Consider the following 20,746-nt stretch of genomic DNA (forward strand, 5'->3'; position numbering starts at 1 on the left):
CATGTAATGATACTGTTCCTTTTTGCTTACTTTCAGCCACTGTCAAGAAACAGGACAAGAGGCTATATACTGGTCTTAGCAAATACGTCCACCTTAAGTTCTTAGTTATCTCTGAAAACTATGCAAAAGTGAGACAATCACACTCATAAAACAACTGACTTTCCTTAGAAGACCAACAAGCTGATGCAAAGCCACAATTCAAAAGATTTTTTTTTTTAATCAAATCTAGGTTCAAAAACACAATGCAAGATTTTCATTGAGCAGCTCAAGTGAAAAGCATCTTCCAAACCACACGTCCTAAACATTTGTTTCCTGAAATTACTAACTCCCACCTCATTAATCTCATCACCTCAGAGAACTATGGAGTGGGTATGTACATGACCACTGACACAGGATTTGCACCCTGGTAGGTGGGCACAGGTTTGCCAGAAAATCAAAGGCCCCAGTTTCATAACCTTATTTTTAACAGCAGATCCACAGAGAGTTGCTGAGGTCTCTGGAAACCGCCTTTGAAGCTAGAAAGCTCCCAAGCAGCAGCACAGGATAGTCTTTTGAATGCTTCCCAATTAGTCTTCAAAATGTGCTATTGTTCTTTGTTACACTGCTAAAGCAGAACCCATAGACATTTTTTACCCAATTTGCTAACAGCTTGCCTGAGACTAGAAGAAAAATGTACAACAAAGCTGTGGTTTCTTGCCCAATTATCCAGGATAACAATTTTCCAGAACTGGAAAAACTGAATTAATTTCCCATCTGCTCTCTCTGCCTGTTTCTATCAAATTCTGGTTACCTTTTTACATAGGCTCCCACCACCCTCAACAGAAAGGATGCCATAAAAAGCTTAAGGCATTGATTGCAACGTCCACATCTTTGATATTCCATTGGTGTCAATCCTGGAATATACCAGTGACATATACAGTCAGTTACAACTTCTATCTATCACCTCAAAAGGTTAATTCCTTCTCATCTAGGTAGGAAAAAGATAATTAAAAAGTGAGTGGAAAAAACTAAGTTATACATACCTTGCATTTAAATGGGTATGTTCTATTTCTTTAATGCTTTCCACATCAAAAGAGGTCTAAGCATTTTCTTTACTTTCTTTTTGACTCTGCTCCTGATAGTCAATGGTAAGATGAGGTTCTTGGGGTGAAACCAGGCATTTCCTAGTGCTGGGTCCCCCGACTAGAAACATCTCTCCAGGCTAGAATGCAGACTACAAACACTGTAATGAAACTCTGCAAGAAGGCTCCTAAAATTCCAGCCAAGTCAAGACAGCTCCGAACAAGACATCATATCACTGATGTAACACCAGTAAAATGCTTTGGCAACACCTATTTTGTTAAGTAGGCATACATTACACAAATCCCCCTTAGAAACTCTGTATTAACCTACTCTAGAAGCCATCAGGAAAATTACATTAAACAATTTGCAACTTGATCACTGTAGCATACTCCTAATGCATTTTATCATCATAGGAATCAATACTTGGAAAGCAATAGTTTTCCTCTGATCTTCAGAACAAAGAAGAATGCAAGCAAGAAATAGATCTGTTTTAATAATGCTTGTTTCTAAAACTGGGGAAGAGCTTCACACTCTGGTCAATCAATGCACTTCCTAGTAGGGGTTTGAAACCAGCCTCAAAATCCATTGTCAGACACTAGGCCTTTCCCAGATTGCACAAATTTTCATTTCAGATGAATTCCACTGAGCTTCCCAAGAAAAAAAATGGAAAGCAATCATTTGTATTTTGTCCACAAATTAATCTAGTTTTGTTTAGGTTTGAATCCCAAGCCAAAAAGGTTTAAATAACAAGTCAATGAAGTCTAGCAGAAGAAAGGCATATGAGAAATAAGTGCTATTATTAATGCTTATACTCACTTTTTGTTTCAAATGGGAGCCAGACCCAAAAACATGGACAGCTAATATTGTGATTCCTATTCATGTCAGTGACGCAGCAGAGTAGAGCACTCTGTACCTTACCATGTGCAGGGCTACGCTAACACAGAACATCTCTAATAGCTACCTTTTCTCTTTGTCTATTACAGGCATCTGTATTTTACTGGTTTTATCTTGCTCAAACATCTGAAAGAAAGTCTATGATATTTTGGTACAGAGGCTAAAGGAGAGGCAATCCTACTCTTTATGACAACAAAATCTTGTACTAAGCCCTTCCTTCAACTCTAAGATTTTGCCTGACTGACAAGAAAGCAGAGTAGATTAACTCAGCATCAGGGCCAGTGTCTGCACTGTAAGAATTCACTTAATACTCCATTATTTCTCTTGCATGATTAACCTCTAGAAATATTTAAAATAACATTGGAGGGCCCGGGGAGCAGCTAATTAGGCATCTGACACTATCAAAATTGCCAGTGAAATCATGAGCATGTGTGATGGCTGGAATGATCTCTCCTCCCATCCTTAACCCAAACAGGAGACTTGAGGGCACCACAGATTTCACAACATACTGAAAATAAGGCAAAGCACAGCAGACCGCCTAGAATTCCAGCTCTTCTTTTCACAGCACATCCATATATGCTTGTAAACACAGAAATGGCATATAATAAATATGCTTTCTATAGAAGCAAAAATAGCCATGGCTTATGCAAAAAGATGGTAACAGAGAATCTCATCTGTGAATAGCACTAACCTTTATACAGAGAGATACTACCAGGAGATTAGCAGTTACCAACAAGAAGGCCAACTGCAACAAAATATCCAGAAAATAACAACTGTACTTTTAATACTATGCGTATTAAAATAAGAAAAGTTGGACATACTTTACAGGAATGCAATGAGGCTTTTACATTTCCAAAAGCAAATGGAACATCAACATTTTTTATAGAAAAAAATTTCTTCCAAAACTCATTCCGCTTTCTTTGAGGCATTAGGGTGCCACTGTGTTAAACCACCACACAACAGAACAGTCCCTGCCCACAATGAGTTAGTCAGCAACTCTCCCTGGATTCCTCCATTAAAAAAAAAAAAAAAATCAATAATCCCCTCAGACTACCCTCTCCTCCTTTTTCTTGCCGCTATAGTAGTACTACGTTTTTTCCTGCTACAGTTTCATTCATAATTGTATGCATTTTCCCCTTTTACATCTTCTTTAAAAACCCTTTGAATTTACACATATCCACACTTGCCCTCGCTGTTAAGTGATTTAAATAGCAGCTTTACACATAAAACTTGAGCTGAAATGCATTATTGATTTTCACACTGCATTCATTTCTGCCTTCAAGTTTAATGCTCCAAGCAGCTACTTTCCTTTTTGAGTGAACTGACTTCTGGGGGACAGAGAGGAAGACTTCACCTCAACTCCACCTCATCCCTTCCATCTTAATTCGACATTTTGGCAGTGTTCTGATGATAGAGATGAGTCATCTACTGATACAGGTCCCCTACAGCTGTCCCATTCAGTCCCAAGACGGCCTTTGACTTCCTCCCATTGCCTTCTGCAGAGGCTTTGCTGGCATCTCTGCTACACCTCCTGTGCCTGAAACCATGAAGACAGCCTAAAGTCACCACACTGTTTGTAACCAATGGCACCTCTTCCCTCATCTGAATGCAATCCTCGTTAGTCCAGCACATTTATCAAAACACATTTCAATGAAAGTTGACTTAAGTTGATTACATAATGGTAATAACTTAGCATTGTTTAATGGCATTACATAATCGTTGCTGGACATCAGGAATACATCACTGGAGTTCAGTGTCATTTTCCCCTTGAACTTGCCTCTCATATCTCTAGCTTCCTTTATAATGCGTATTTGTAGAAAGTCCAAACAGAATCTTTGTTACTTCTTACTTCTATTGCATCCTGTGTGTGCATACTTGTGTGCCTTACTGTGTAAGGCCAAAAGAGACTAAAAAAATGCATACACTTCCTCAAAGATCAGTCACAGAATGTGGACTTTGCTTTATTCCAGTTAGAAAAATCTTTGCTACTGCTAAAGCATTGCTCTCCTTCCTCTCTCCCTCTCAAATCCATATCCCAATGGCATGGCTGAGAATTACTAAGTGAGCTCAAATCTGGTGTCTATAAATCTTCCATTTTTAGTTCAAATTTAGAAACTACTTGTCTCAAATCTTCAGCAATCTCGCGTTTTAACAACTGCATATGATAGAGGAAACCTTTTGGCATCCAAGTAAGTTTTTGCCTTTACAAAAGTACTTAGGACAGTGTAGATTGCACTGCTGGAAAGTCTGTTTTGCAATGAGTCAAAATGCAAAGCTAAATACAGAGGAAGCATCTTGAAAGTTTTTGATGGAGATATTTTTTAATGAAAATATTAAAACCAGTTCTCCATTACACAACTGTAAATGGAAGACAGGTATGTACTTTGCTATGGACACAATTAGTCCAAAGTGGAAGTTGTGCATATGATTACAGTGTACTACAGACTGAACTGAAACATCAATGTGTTCATGTTAGCTGCTGTGAAATAACAGCCTTCAAAATAGCCTCTTGCCATCCTGACATCTTTAAGGCAAGGGCCAATAAATACTTATTTCACTTAATTGTTTTGATAAATCAATTATACATATTTATGACAGAAGTGCAGATTATTTAAAAAACAATTCAGAAAGCTAGATTCTTGTCCCTTACTACTTTGAAGTAAAAAAATAACTGATCTTATCTCAAGAACTGACTTCTGCGGTCAAGACAGATTCACCAAGCACAGTTTCAAGTGGGTTGCTCACTCCACACGTCTCTTTGGGGGAGCCTTATGAGTGTGAGCTACCTTAGGGGAACAGGAACAAGCCATGGTGGCAGACAAAACTGCACCCTACTGCAGATCGCTCTGGGTCATAGAAATGCACTGAAAGAAAACACAGTTGGGTACTTCTCTCTCTTCCTACTCCTTATGCTTTTCTCCCAAAAAACAGACAGAACAGTTCATTGACAGGTCTCTCTGTGAATGGAGGAAAGACTGAAGCCACCCCCCTGCCAACCTGGGCTCCCCAGCAGCCGTGGCAGCCCCAGCACATCGCAGAGCAGCCAGGGCCACACACAAACGGCCTGGGCAGTGGGAGCAGTGGGAAGTGGAAACCAAAGCTGGAGGCAACATACCATCACTTTCAGTCCCACAGATATGTGAAGTGTCACTACAGCTTCAGAAACCTGCCAGGTGAAAGGCTAACAGCCTCCCACATTAGTATTTTCCCATCAGGTTAGGGCACTCTGCTTTATTGCTTCAAATTTAACTGTTGCAGGCAGCCCAGCTGTAGTAAATGATGTAGACACTGTAAATTTTAGCGTCTATTCTCATATCAGTGTAGGGGGGAATTAAAGCCTGTAATTCCCATTAGCAGTAATTGGAAAGTAGAATAGTGGAAGGATTTAAAGCCATCATTAGGAAACTTTTCAATATTTTGCCTTATTTTACTGTAGCTGCATTGACAAACTTTACCCAAATTTCAAATGACTACCAGCAGGCAAAAAAGAGTTACTATTTTATTCATGTCTCACTTATCGCCCACAACTTAAGAAAATTAGCACATTTTGCATATTATTAAGCTGCACGTGGTTGAAGTTAATAGACAATGCCAATATCCCAGTCTGATGCAAGAGATGAAATTTTTCTTTCAACCAATCTGTCCACTAAACATAACATTATTCAGTCAAGCCTACAATTACAACTGACTCAACTATAATTTCATTGTTACTGCACAAGAAGCCCTTGTAAAAGATCCTTATACACTCATTATAGATTTTTCACTTTTTGATGCACTACAAAATCTCCTTAAAATGCTCTATCTTGGTTTCACTTTCTAAAATTAAATGAAAAAGTGGTATCTGGTCATGCATGAAAAATGCGGCCCAACAAAGGCAAAATTTTGGGGTGAGATTATGATCTTAAAAAAAAGCAATAGATCTGTCTTAAAATTTCATCAATATGAAAGGAAAATGACACATCCAGTTTTGGACCAGAAAGTAGTAAGATGCAGGTTTAGATCTGTGTCTAAAATATATATTAAAAAAAATAAAAATCAAGCTTCCATTAACTACAAAGGGATTCAGAATCAAGACTGTTTATAAGTCCATTATTACTAAGAGTAAGTTGTCACATACAGTTACCTTTACTCCCAGAAAGAAATATAATTTCCATGCTTTGAACAAATTTCTCTCACTGAAAGACACTTAAAAGACAATACAGAATTTTGCTCATCTGGAAATTACTCAAAGTTCCTCTGCTAACAGATACTCACTGAATTTACATTTATATTTTGATGATTTGCAATCTATTACTGAAGTGCTGTGACAGCAACAAAATATTTGAAAGGCATTTGGGATTACCAACAAATCTCTCTAGTTTTATTTAGATTTGGGGGGTGAGGGCAGTGTTTGGGTTTGGGATTTTGTTTGGCTGGGCTTTTTTGGTTTTGGGTTTGTTTGGGTTTGGGGGTTTTGTTTTGTTTTTTAAGTTTTCCATACGAAAAATGTCTACCGCGATAGCAGTGTTAGCCAACCAGTGACACTGATATCTATATGATAAAAAACCCCTACAGCCTGAAATTATCATTTACAACTCTACTTCCCCACCCCCAAATTCTATTGAAATACAACTCAAAATTATTTTATCAGTGAGCTCAGAGATGGGCACATTCTGCTGCTTCCTTTTCTTTATCTTACTAACAAATAGAGCCTTTTTCCCATACTTCTAACATGTAGCTCCAAAACTTACAGACTGCCAGTCCGTTCTACAACATAACCCTAATACACAGATATTCTTGCTTCCCTTTCACCCTTTTTTCCAGTTTACACCCGTTCTAGAAAAATTTGAAGGTCCAGTTCTGAAAATCTGATAATAGGAGAAAAAACAGGAATTTAAGGTTCAGGCTGAATGCATGATGCTACCAAAAGCACACTAAATTGGACTACATCTCAGCGATGATGAGACAGTTGTTGCTCCTTCTGATATACAGTCAATTTTGCTAAAATAAGAATCCTGCACACCAAGAGCTCAGAGATAGCTCTTATCTGCAACTTTAAATACCAGCAGACTTGCAAGCAAGTCGTACCTAGAATACACATGCTCTAATTTTAAGAACTTGAGAAAATTCACTGTTGCTCAGTTCAACCACCATGTGAACAGCTACTTCAGCCCAGCTGCCTATATTCTTGGCTCCCAACTCTCTACCATGTCAACATTTGGTTTTTTGCTACCTACTTCACAGAAATGATGATAAGATACAAAACAAACGTCTTCCATTGCACTATGAAGAAAATACCCAGTTACTCTATTACAAATGACAAGCATGAAGTGATGTGTCAACACGCTACTTTCTCTGCAGTCCCTACAATGACTTTTTTGTTCCTACAATGAATTTTTGTTTCACATATACATTGCTAAGCCACATAATTAAAGAAATTACTTGTAACTATATACTTATAGTCATTTTTCAAAAGGTGAAGTTTCCTAATAGAAAAGCCTGCCCCTGTTTTCACTGGAAAATATCAATAACTTTTCCATTCAAGCCTTCAACCTTCATTGTAAGGATTAAGCATAGAAAGTGCTTTTCCCTCATCTAAAACGTTTCTCAAGCTGTACATTCAACTTAAGTTAAAGTATCCATCTTGGAGCAACCAGGTACAATTTCCCTCCACACATGGTCAGACCATTGGTTTCACAACATCCACTCAAGACAGTCCATGGGTGAAGAAGGAAGACTTAAGCCTCTAGGAGTACAGACAATGCAGTCTTGATGTGCAATTGTAATTTATTTATAAATACACTACAGAGACAGTTTTGCACTAATGAGCTCAGGTACTAGCAACAATAGGACTGCAGCCTCACAGAGCTCAGATGTAGGTAATCAGCTAGTTAAACCCAAGCATTTAACCAAGTCCAGGCAAGTTCTTTCATGTGTGCTTCTACAGTTGCACTGCTAAGCACACTTAAGCCAGCTAATTCAACAGCTCTTGAGGTATTTCTTAAGAAGCTACAACGTAAACTTCAGAAATTTAATATGCATATTAATTTTCTCCACATTTTATTTTTCCACTATGACAAATGACTCTTAGCAACTTTCAAGCTGCTTTTACAAGCGTCCCAAAGAGGGTTAAACTCTACTTCTCCACCCTTCAAAACAGGCAACTTGCAAATGCACCTGCTAATTAGGCTCTCTACTGCTACAGTTTGCTTTGATCTCAACAACAATCAGCTTCTCATGTTCTGATGATACAAGCATGATTAAGCAGCAATCGAGGAGTTAAAGGCAAAATAATGAGACAGGAATACAGTATCTTCTGTTCTCATCTCAGACTATTACATGATGCAGACTCCAGACATGTCAAAGTATATGGAAATTATCTTGCTAGGCGCACAGGGAAGTAAAAATCAACTCAACTACGCAGGTTGATTGAAGCCTTAAATAATGAAGGTAACTGACAATGACAAATATAACCTAATGTCATCTCAACCACCAGTGCACCAAGAACCATTTAAAAATGCGTATTTCATAGCAGAATATATTTACTTCATCTGTAGGAGACAGCTTTATACTGCATGTTTTAAAAAAACATTTTCTCAGGTCATAATTATAGAATAGCTTGCTTCTATCTCTTTCTACTAATTCTAGAAGAAATTTAACACATGGTATGGTGCTTTAAGGAAGCCTTTGAGTAAGGCAGTGATAAGACTCCAGGACATCCTCTGAGTAGGCAGTGCTACTGAATGAAGCACGTGCCTGTCATCACCCCCACCTGGCAGTTGAACTTTCCCACCTTTTGTACGCAGGAACCAAGTGGTGTTAGCAACAGTGCTGGCCTTCGACCCTCCTCTGCTGCTGTCCAGGAGAGCCCTCAGGCAGCTGCAGCTGAAAAGACTTTCTGAGTACATCCAGTCCTGTCATGCATCACAGAGATGAAAGCAATTCTGAAACATACTTCTGCTCTGATATGTGAGGGGAAGAAAACGCAGGAAGTAAAATTTCCCACAAAATGGCACGTCTGATAGAGCTTCAGCACTGGCAGCCATTCTTCCCCGACATCCCCAGCTTCCAGAGCCAGAGACGGGCCAAGAGAGCCCACCAAACTGTATCCCCAGAGACAGCTATGAAGTCACCGGGCTTTTTATGGAGTGGTGCATGCATAATGAATTAGTCCCATAACTTGTAGGCAGTAAACAATACTGATATTGCACAGAGGAAATAGGGAACACTTCCCCTTATCTACACCCATCGGCCATCATTAATAAAAATTAGCTTTTAAAAACATTGCCACTAAAATAATCGCATCATAGTTATGATAAGCATTTGTACAGAATGGGAAGATACCATTTCCAAAGAGGTTTCTAGGTACAAGTCACATGATTTTATGCCCAACTTTCCCCATCCATCAAGTTCTATCAAATATTTGATGCTGTAAGGCCTAATGAGCTAATCTGCATTTTCAACAATATTAATGGAAAAACAAAATTCTACAGCATGTTTTGTGAAAACTCTGGATTTCTACCACTGCCAACTGCTCCCCTGCATGAACAGGGAAAACCTCCCCTTCCAAGTCCTGCCAGCACATGCCAACCCATGGATAAGAGAACAGCTTGTTCTTCATGGCCCATAAAGCTGTTGATCTTTCTGCTAATTAGTGTTAGTAGAGTGATGAATCTCTGATGCAAAAACCAGCCTGAGAATCTCCAAATTCATTTCAAATCAACCACAGATTAGTTACATGGGAATAGCAATAATTGCTAAGCATATTTGGATGACTGATCGACTCAGAGGTGGAAAGCTGATCAAAGCAGGAATATTAGAGAAGAAAAAATATATACATCCCAAGATTTCTCAGTTTTTAACTCTTTACTAGATCATGAGGTAACTTCATTAATGTGAAGTGCTTTAGGATCTTTGGATTAAAGATTCTATAAAATTAAATCTGTAGGTGTCATGTCACCAATATTTGTATAAGATCAATTTAAGGTTAGCAAGATAACAGCCCTACCACAATTAGAGACAATTAGCCCAGCAGGAAGTCTGTTTCCAGGCAGTTATTGATGAGATAACAGGAGGCAAGATAAGCATTTCAAACTATAGGTAACAAAGTGTGGGTTTTTTTCTTTATATCTAGCTGTGGAGCTTATCAGTAAAGTATAGAGACAAATGAGCTAGCCGCAGCACTTTGCAAAATAACAAACTCTTCCCAGCAATATGCTCTCATACCTTTCAGAAGTAGAAAGGGAGATAGCAATCTCCAAATGCTGCACCAGAGCAGCTGAGGAGACCCAACAGAGCTGCACCGCACACCACGGTGCAAACGGAAGAGCAGCAATGGGACATGAAGGCAAGGCCAATTCAATTTGCTTGTCCAAGTGATTTGCTAGGTTAACCCCCTCCACAGTAAAAGCTCATTTAATTTCTCAGCCTTTCACATTACTTTCTGCCATGAATTCTATTTAAGCATCTCTGAACACAGAAAACTAAAATCTGTAGACAATTTAAGCCAAAAACCCTCTGACTATAGACAGCCCTTTGAAGTTTGTGGAGATCAAGAAAACCAGCCACCACAGAAAAGCAGCTTTTTAATTAAACATCTTTTCTCCTGTTTAAAGGCCCAGTCTGTGCACAGTTAGGAATCCTTAAGAAGGGAATGTAAGGCTACGGCGAGAGGCATTTAAATACAGGTGTACGCACAGAAGTCTATTGTCCCAAGAAGAACAGAACTGACCTCACTTGACCATGCTTTGCTCTCAGTCTGTCCAGTGCTCCTCCAACACCCCTGCACGCCAAGGGCACCAGCGTCCTTCTGAAACAATGATCTTTTTCCCCTCTGTGTTCGACCTAGGGCTATTAAACGAGTAGCTACAGCTCAGCTTTGTGACAGGGCTTATTCCACAGTTGAACAAACTGCGCAAGGATTGTGGGTTTATACCACCTGTGGCACAAGCAGAACTTTTAAAGCTCCAGTTTACTTCCCAGGTAAAGGATGTTGCAAGTGCTGTTACGGGAATGTGTGCATGCAGGGAAGGGGGAAGATGGGGCAGGAGAGAGGTTACGATGCAGAAGCAGCAGAAGAGGAGAAAGGCAAATACTGATTATTGTATAAGTGGTTTTGCTACCCAAAACTTTATAATCCTTCGGAAGCACATTTTAAGTTAAAAGAGGAACTGGTCATAAATTTCTTTCAAATACTTTTACTCTGAAGTTGTTTTCTCTCACGAATGCTTATGTTTAGCAACCCCCATTATGAAATATTATTTTTCATCCTTTCTTTCTATTAAGCAGTACTTGCTAGCACTTCACACCAAGAATTATTAAAGTAGATCTGCTACACTAATAGCAGGCCACATCCAATATAGTCTTTTCATTCCAAATTCAGTCTCACTTTCTCCAGAAGTCTTCCTCCTCTCCCTCCTTGGGGATGAGGATTAAGGAAAGCAATACTGTCGCAACAATTAGACTGAAGTGACTTTTCCAAAAATATAATAGCATGGTGTCTCCAGGAAGCAGTATTCATTTCTTTTCTTGGCCAAACTTTATTTACTATCAGTGGTTCCCTAGCAATTTTCAGCAGGAAGCAATAGTAGGTTTATTCTCAAAAACATTGATTTAATTTTCTTCAACTCTGAAGAGCATTCTTTGCCTGTCACTGAAAACGTGTTGTTGCCAGGTTGCTTAAAACTGGGCAATTCAAGAAAAAAAAAAATCTGAGTTCCAGTTTGCCTGAAGCTGTGTAGAATGTAAGTTCAGTTTCTATCCCACCTCTCCAAGTTTCCAAGCCTCCTCTCCCTTGTGTTGATTTCCCACTGGAAAGACTCTGTACATCATTCTCAATTTTTCTCACATTCCTATATAAAGAGTTTTGTAATTTACTCTAGCCAATTCAGAGTAGTAGGTTCTCAGTAACTGTAATCCTTCAGGTTTTATAAGTCTCATTCAATCTATTGCAACAATATAGATTTTATTTCTTCTCGTATGTCATGCATAACATTATTCCCTCTTGTAAAGCCCAATAAACTCATTTATTTGCGATCTATTCCCAGAGATAAAAACTCTATCTATTTACCTCTATTGGTATTCAGCCTTGCAGGATTTGAACTATCCTGTTTTACGTAAACAAATTAAATTTTTATTTTTGTTTTTATTGTTAATACTACTTATGCTTTATGGCTCAATGATATTGTGTTTTTAACACCAAAGGGAAAATCAAAGTAACACACAAAGCATAATTCACTTATTTTCTAACATTTAGAGTGAGCAACAAGCATCAGCATAGGAATACTCTGCAAATTTGTAAGCTAGGAGTCTTCTCTCTTGCTTTACTTACTCCCACTTAATGTATTTCTAGGAGTTAAAGGTAACATTTTTGAACAACAGAGGTAGAGGCTATACCTTAAACAATTTTAAAAATACCTTTCTGAACTATTTTACAATGGACTGATACCCATTGTTAAGCTAGCACTTAAGTTAAAAAGTATCAAAAGCCACAAAACAAAAGTAAGAATAGAAGAAGACAGTAATCAGTGTAAAGTGATATTGAAGATCAAGTACTTTTCCAAATGACAGGTCTCCAAATATTTTTTCCCCCTTATGGACCATGAGTATCTTTGCAGAAACATTAAGACTCAAATAGAAATTAGGGAGGGGATGTGTGAGCATAGACGTAAACCCAAACTAAGTACATGTCAGCTCACTCATTTTAATGGAAGACCGCCTCAGCCCCCCTGCCTTTTTTTTTTTTTTTTTAAGTTATATTGTGATTCTTGTAGTTTCAAGCCAGAACATTGAGCCAATGATAAGCATTAAAGAAACTTAAAAAAACCCCAAACAGACAAACAAAAAAAACCCCAAAAACCTTAAGTATGTAAAAAAAAGGTAGGTAAATACAAGTCCAAGGTAACACTGAAATGAATAACTTCAGATTACTGAGCATTTTAAAAAATTCTAGAAAATAGTTGTCTATCTGCAGTGGTTTCTTTAAAATCAATTTAAAAAAAAAAAAATCCCAAAAGAATATTAAGAACCTTCTGTCATCAGAATGACTTTGATTAATTTAATCAATATCATGAAAGCTGTTAAGATATTTAAACTACTTTAAGATACCAAAGCCTTAGAGTATTCAGGTTCATTTAAAGTGCATTAGTAATAAAGCAGTTTAACATCGTTGCACACTATATTCCCAAATCCTGACATGAAGCCCTGCACAACACATTGCAAGCAGACAAAAAGCATATCAATTTCCGTTTAGAAAGACCTTAAGCAATAATTCAAGAATAGAGATAAAGACCAGAGACTACAGCAGCAGAGCACACTTGTTTCATTTGTTTTTGATTAAGCTGCTTTCTCCCTCTTTATCTGGAGGGCTTATACAGGAAAGTTCAGTTTTTAAAGGCCACCACCCTACTTGAAAGTTAAACAAAAACAAAATTAAAAACCCACACCAACTCCTGCTGAAATAATAAGTAGTGTGCTGGCAATTTTTAGTTTCAGTAAAACACTAGTTTGGTCTAACACTTCAAATTTTTAGAGTAGTAACATTCCAGAGAAGCCAGATAGTTCACCGGTATGGTTAGCAAAATTGACACTTCAGACTGCTGTAAGTCACTTATCTTTCATGAAAGCCCATACAGATGACAAATACTTTTACATTGTTTCTGATATCCTCATAATACAACTCTTCATAAAAAAGAAGTTGCAAGGGAAACAGCACATCTTACCCTAGTGACACTAAAAATCACAGCAACGATTATGTGCTGATATAACACAAGAAGTTCCTGTAGCAGTATCTGTCCTTCCTTCACATAAAGTATGAGACAGTTTAATTTTTTAAGTTACTCAGGTAAAAAAAAAAAATTATTTGTCCCTCATTAGAAGCGCTGTAGGTGATTCTGAGCTGCTGATTACAAAGAGAATTGCAATAGCTTCTTGGGGCTTCTTCCAGCATAAGGACAGCTAAAGGAAGTGAGAAGTGAGAAGGAAGGAAGTGAGAAAAGCAAATACTTTAAAAGCACTTCCCAGGCACTTATAGCAGAAGAGTCAGCTCTAGCCATTGTGGCACCATTTTTTATCCCCAAGCAAAAACACCTCTGAACACTGTACAGAATTTAGAGACAGAAGGCAGACACATCAAGTAAATGCCATTTCAGCTTTCTCTAACCTGAATTTCAGCTGTTTGATTTTGATATCAATCAACATCACTTGAACAGATAAACCAAGATGTTGAGTCTCAAATTTATTCCTTCCACTAAATTCACTGAAATCTATTGTCCCCCTCACCAAGTACTCAATATCCTGTTCTTCATAAGAAATTCTTCAAACTGTTAGAAATTGTAAACTTCAGGAATATATTTAATTGCCAAATTCTAGTGAATTTAAAAATTCCCTTCTTGAAATACACAAAGCAAGTGCCAGTTAACCTGTTCCAATGCTTTCACATTGATTTTACTCCACACTCAAACAACTGCTCTTCAGTGAGCACCGCAGTCATACAGCTCCCAGAACACAATCGCAATTTCAGCATCTGGCATCTTCCACAGACACTATCAGGGCAGGGAGGACTTGAGCCCTTCTCAAGCATCCTGCGACCTCTGCATGGCTCCACTGAGAAGTTGCGGTCCACAGCCAGCATCTAGCTGGTAATGGCCCTCCTCCCCTGCAAAGACTCCACCAGATAAATGAGGCCAAATTGCTTTTTTCTTTAATGAAATCAAGTCTAAAGGGACCATCTGTGCACTTTAGCTCCTTGGGGAAACAAGATGTATGTGATCCCATAGATGAATGCATGCTAGCACATCTCAAACAACCCTTAAAGCACCAAACTAAGTCACCAAGATAAATGCCACATTTCTGAAGATTTCAAGAAATGGATCATTTTCAGGCTGTGCTTGGCAATTTATCAGCACCCCATGGGGGCAGAGCCTCAAACATGAGCTCACCCCACTGACAACCAGGGAACCCATGTGGAAGAGACTTTACAGAAACTCCAGGTGGAGCTCACACCTCCCCCAAAGAGTTCAGTCACAAGTCAAACACCAGGGCTCAAGGTGCTATCAGCTCCACAGCTGCTAAACCTCCAGGTGATGTTACATACACCACAAACTCACCAGTCAGAGCTCCTCCAAGGCTTCCTCTTCTGAGCTGTCTCCCATCTTCACTCAGCTGCCTCTTAAATTTAGAAGACTTTCCAGGGCCAGAAGAGACTTCAGGACTGCTGGATTTTCGAAAAGGCATAGGTGGAGGCGACAATATGTGATCAAGCTGCAAAGAAACAGAGAAAAAAAAAATATGTAAATATACTGTTTAAATGCTTACCTTCACTGAAAAATATCTAAGTTACTTTTACCTAAATATTATGACAGCATTTGGGAAAAATAAAAGTGTTTACAAAGATCTTAAGGTAATTAAATTGCTAACTGAAACTGAAAATTTTTCAAGTGCCAGCTTTGTGGCTGGCTGTGTAAGAAAGCCATCCTCCTTTTATATAGCTCACACCACCTCCAACCACACTCTCACACAAGGAGCAATTTTTGCAGTGGCCCCATCTCAAGGTACAAGGGATCTGACTTCAGCTTACTCGACCTTCCATAAAGCAGCCTTTTTGCAGTTGTGAACCATCTGACCTTTCAACCAATGAGATCTGCTCTTGCCATCAATTTTCCTTGGCAATTTCTCCCCAGCTTCATGTGAGCAGTCACTAGATGGCACTGTACTATCAAAATGCAAGCCACTGCCCAGTCTAGGGAAACACTGACAGACAGACCAGTGGGAAGAAAAAAAAAACCAACAAAATTTAATTATCCTGTTTATAAAACAGGCATTCATTTACACTGACTTTGAAATAAGTGTAAATACAGAGCCCCATTCTTCAAATTCTGTTCCTGTCATCATTCCTACTCAACATTTTACCCCTCTGGTTTTGACAATGCATTTAATGTCTCAGTAGTTGATTAAATTCATAAAAACAAAACAAAAAGCAAGTAAGCAAATACAGGCAAAGGAAGAAAGAGCACGGATGCAAGTAAGCAAAGCAGAAAGAGTTTTACAAGCATCCTTCCCCTTAAACTGATGCAGTCACATGGTGTCACTATTTTGCAAACCACTCAAATGTTTTTCTATAACATTTAAACCCTGATTCTTACCAGAATTTTTTAGGAAGCCAAGCACAGTCTTTCAGATTTTTACAGTTCATGTACTGAGACTTATCAGCCAATAATCTACATATCACCTGCATACCCGACTGCTTCATCCTCTCCTTCTACTGAAAGGAAGGAGTCAAGGTCACCATAGTCACTGATGAAGATGCACAGTGAAGTCCATTTTTGCTTACAGTTAGTCCCACAGCAAAGCACTGTATGCCCCACAAAGCACTGTATGCCCCACAAAGCACTGTATGCCCCACAAAGCATTTTGAATCCCACGTTTAGAGTTTCTTTTGTATTTAGTATTTCAGGTTAGTTAGTGGTTTGGGTTTTGTTTTTTTTTAATTAAATCTGCACCTTATTGAAGTGTTTACAGACATACAGTTCATCAAGAAACACAGTGGTTTCTGAATCTGCTTCTTCAACATATTAAGACTCATTCATGTTCATGACAGACTGAAGTAACTGATGAACTCACAGCCCATGCCTTCAGCAATTTCCTAAATTAGGAGGTTTTGGGGTCACAAAGAATATTTAATTGACCACTGTTACCATTTATCTTTCACAAACACAGGTGTGTCACATATTTCTATTTCCAAGTGCTAAGATACCTCACAAGGTGAATTTAAAAATCAGTTAAAAAGGCAATGACTGACAACAGCTGGCTTCTAAGAACATTCTTTTGAGACTCCTTCACTTAAGTCTATGAGCAAATACTCTGACTGCTCATTGACTGATGGACGGCAACCATTGCTCAATGCCCCACTCTGAATGCCTCCAACCATCTAACAACAGCATGATCAGATCAAGGCTTTAGGTGAGTTATTGGCAAAAATTCATGCACTTTCTTAAAACAGGTTCACATCTCAAAGCAATCAACCCCATTTTAAATCTTTTTCCTGGCATGAGGTTCATCAAAACTTTATAAACAGCAAAAAGACAAAAAAGAAAAAAAATCATCAACAAATCCACTAAGCTCCCTGCATATTAGCACTTAAGTCTACCCAACAGAATTAGCATCTTCCACCCTACCACCTTTTCCCCTTATAAGCAGGTATACAACCTTCATGGCTGCTCAACTCACTCCCACAGTGAACAGACTTGTGCATTCCACAACATGCAGTCTAATTACAACAGTCATTATTTCCAATTAAGCTGTGCTCCTTTTCCACAGTTTTCAGGGTTTCAGAAGAAACTTTAAGATGGGGCTATAGTACAGAGCAGCACAGTATCGTCCAGGTCCTCAATTCATATTTAAGATGCTTTTCCTCTGTCCAAACTGGCAGCTTCAGAAAAGTATAATGTTTGAAATCTAAGACAGTTTAAATATCAACCCCCATTAGCTCATCATTTTAACACCAATGCCCTGCCAGCATTCTCTTGCAAAGGTACCTCCTTGCTGCTAAGTGACTACCACAACTAAAATTTCTGTTTGATACAATTCCAGCACCAACTTTGGGCATGCAAGCTCTCAACAATACAAACTTCTTCAAGGACTTGCACAGAAATGCAGGAGACCCTGCACAGCCGGGGACTGAAGCTACCAGCCAGGAGGAAGTAATTTTAACCCCACATGAACTGGCTATGCCTGTGATCCTACATGTTGAGGATCTTGGCAACAGGACTGGGGAAGAAAAAAAGGGAGGGGAAAGAGGGGAGACATCCTTCCCACCAACACTTTTCAACATGATGTCCTCAATTTGAAAGTCCATATGCAATCCTCTGACATGAGAAACACAGGAATGAAATGCAGTTTCTGAAGTTTTCCATTTTTAAGCACAACAGGGTGAAATTCAGATTCTGTTGAAGGAGAACATGATTCTATTACACGGCGATAACAAAAATAAGCATTCTTGCATATGATAAATTAAGGCCCAAAATATCACAACAATATTAGGTTTCACCAAGTGTTTCTCGGGAGGAGAAGTTCTTTTTAATACAGGAACAGTCAAATTTAATATAGTAGACAACACTTACACAGATCTGTCAGCTGGTTTTCAGCTGGATCTACAGTGGAATAGTGTCTCATCACCTGAAGCAAGTATACCAAAAGACATATGGTCTAGCACTACAAAGAAACAAAATGGAAATACAAGATTTAACTTTTTCATATTGATGGCCAACTTCTGCTTTATGGAAACAATTACACATATATCAACAAAGCATCTCTTGAAGCTATCCAAAGGCTTGCTTTTGCTTCTATAGGGCAAAATAAGATCTACAGAACATACAGTGTGTATTTGAAAGGAGTCTGTACATTGTAACTGCTGTTGTACTAGACCGAGAAGAATAGATGAGGACATACCCTTTAAGAGCATTAACATAACAACTCTGGATGCTGGGGAAACATGAGAGAAATAGACTGCAGAAAGTAGCCAGGCTTGCAAGCTCCCCCTGAATAACTTCTTGTGCTAGATGAACCGATTCAACTCAGAGAGGCTTTCTAGTCCCCCTTCAGACCTTACTACAAGAAGCAGATGAAGAGGCTTTCTGTCCTCTACAAAACAGCCTTCCCTCCTGCCAGGCAGAGCATTCAAGTCCAAGTAAGTGAAACTAATAGAACATTTTATCAGGTCCTGCTTCCTTGGAACACACAGCTGATTCTGAAGAGGTGTAACATGGCACATATTCAAATCACAAAGTGGTTAATTCAGCCAAAATGACACTATAATTGTTCAGCAAGAAGATTGTAACAAGCTTAAATAAATAAGTAATAGCAAGACCTATCCAAACTTGCTAACACTTGTTTGAAAGACCTCCTGGGAACCTGAACACTATGGAAGTTCAGGCTGTGTGTCTTATCAGTTACAGATTGGACATTGCTCTCCGCAAGACAACACCAAAGCAAATACGTTGAGGAATGAGGGCTGTTAAAATTCTGCCAGAGATACTTTGAACAATTTCATTCAAGCTGCTTCTACTCAGCACATCAAATAGTTTTGCCCAGCCACAATCATCACTCTATTGGTATTTACTTAATGCTTACTAGCTATATGGACATGTGTCGATGTTGTACGGCATACAAGCACAACAGGAGAACCAGGGTTTGGATGGCTGCATTGCTTTTTTTTTTCTTCAGTGAAACTTGCTTGACAGCAAGTTGCAAGAAATACAATAGCTGTATCCATGCAGGCAGTTCTCAACTGACAGACATTCATGTTATTCTTTGAGGTTTTGGCTATCCCATGCTCTGCCCACTGTCTTATTACTGCACTCAGGCTACAAGCATACACTTCTCTCCACACTCTTTTTAAAGAAATGTTAGTGACTCAGGGAGCAATGGGATAACGGTGGGCAGTTTTTCCACTTGTCTATGGAATTGCAGGGCAGGGGAATAAAAGAATTTGAGAAGTTACTTCAGAAAGTCACTACTTCAAAAAGACCCATAACAGCTAAGATAACATACATGTAAACAAGTATATTTGACTGTCCTGTATCTATAGTACAAAGGGAGTTAAGTCAGCCATTGAGTGCGTACAGGTTGCTTACAGAGGGATTTTTAATCAGCACACATCTCGCCACCAGTCTCTGCTGTTAATATTCACAAAGCATGGAGAGTTAACTTATGTAAAAACTCTCCCTCCCCCAACATTAAATACTGAATAATTCCTTTCTGACAAAGGCACTTTGAAAGATAGAAAACACATGGCAAACTCCAAGCTATGCAGAATGTACTGTTCTACAAAATTAATTTCTTTCAATCCATTTTTTCATACATTCCATAAAAAAATCTGCCTGTTTCTGTTGTAGGTATGATGAATTTCTACAGAAGCACTGTAAAATTTAGATAACACCTTTCACAAAACCCTATTTACACTCCCTCCCTCCCATGAACCTTCCAAAAAAAGGAACAGACAGTATCATTAGAGGAGAATGGCTTAAAAATTACATAGAATAGAATCATCTAAATATCCTTACCATAGACTTCTACATGTAGATTTAAAAATCCTATAGAAACATGGATGGAATTTGAGTGACAGTCTCCTCCAGTTATACAGGAATTTCCTCCAGGGAATCAGGACTGAATCAATTTGTCCTGAAATAATTTTTTTTTTCCATATTTTGAAGCTATTCATTTTCTGTGTGAATAGAATCAGCTACATTCTTCTAAAGAAAATTATTCTCACACTCTACTAGCCATGGACTTTTAACAGCTCACCTACTCAGAAAGGATTATCTTCATGTTTTAAAAAAACCCAGGAGCATTATATCCAGCTGTCTACCATCATGTATTTATTCTACAGATAGAATGAATTCTCTGCTTGATGATTTTATCATCAAGTAGTCACATCAAGTATGTCAGCCCACATATCCTTATGAAAATTAAGGACATGACAACTGGTTCAAAATAAGACCTAGCATCAGTGTTTAGAAGTACAATTTGAGCCGAGTACATAATGAGATGCGAGGCAGCCAGAAAGAAAATAATGGATTTCAGGAGAGGAAATCCGTGGTACAAGAAGGTGAATGAAGCTAAGGTAACACAATCACACTGATAACATTAGGACAAGGAAAATAAGCTATTCTGAGCTGCTGAGATTTGTTGGAACATGGGGTGGGGTTTTTTCCCCAATAAAAATTAAATTGAAATGAGAACTGAACTCATCTGCTCAGCTTCACCTTTTCTTGAAACACCCAGTATGGTTTTATTGTCCAAAATACTTCACCCC

The 20,746-nt window shown here is 38.6% G+C and overlaps 1 protein-coding gene across 8 annotated transcripts in view; it reads right to left on the reverse strand.

The window, feature by feature from the left end:
* Positions 1–20,746, reverse strand: part of MAST4 (microtubule associated serine/threonine kinase family member 4) — a 313,563-nt gene that overhangs the window by 232,718 nt on the left and 60,099 nt on the right. For all 8 annotated transcript variants that reach the window (XM_041120871.1, XM_030004201.2, XM_041120872.1 and 5 more), the window contains exon 2: positions 15,042–15,195. In XM_041120871.1, coding sequence (XP_040976805.1) covers positions 15,042–15,195 — 154 coding nt within the window. The remainder of the gene's footprint in view (positions 1–15,041; positions 15,196–20,746) is intronic.

Source organism: Aquila chrysaetos, chromosome Z, assembly GCF_900496995.4.
Source record: "Aquila chrysaetos chrysaetos chromosome Z, bAquChr1.4, whole genome shotgun sequence".
NCBI lineage: Eukaryota > Metazoa > Chordata > Aves > Accipitriformes > Accipitridae > Aquila > Aquila chrysaetos.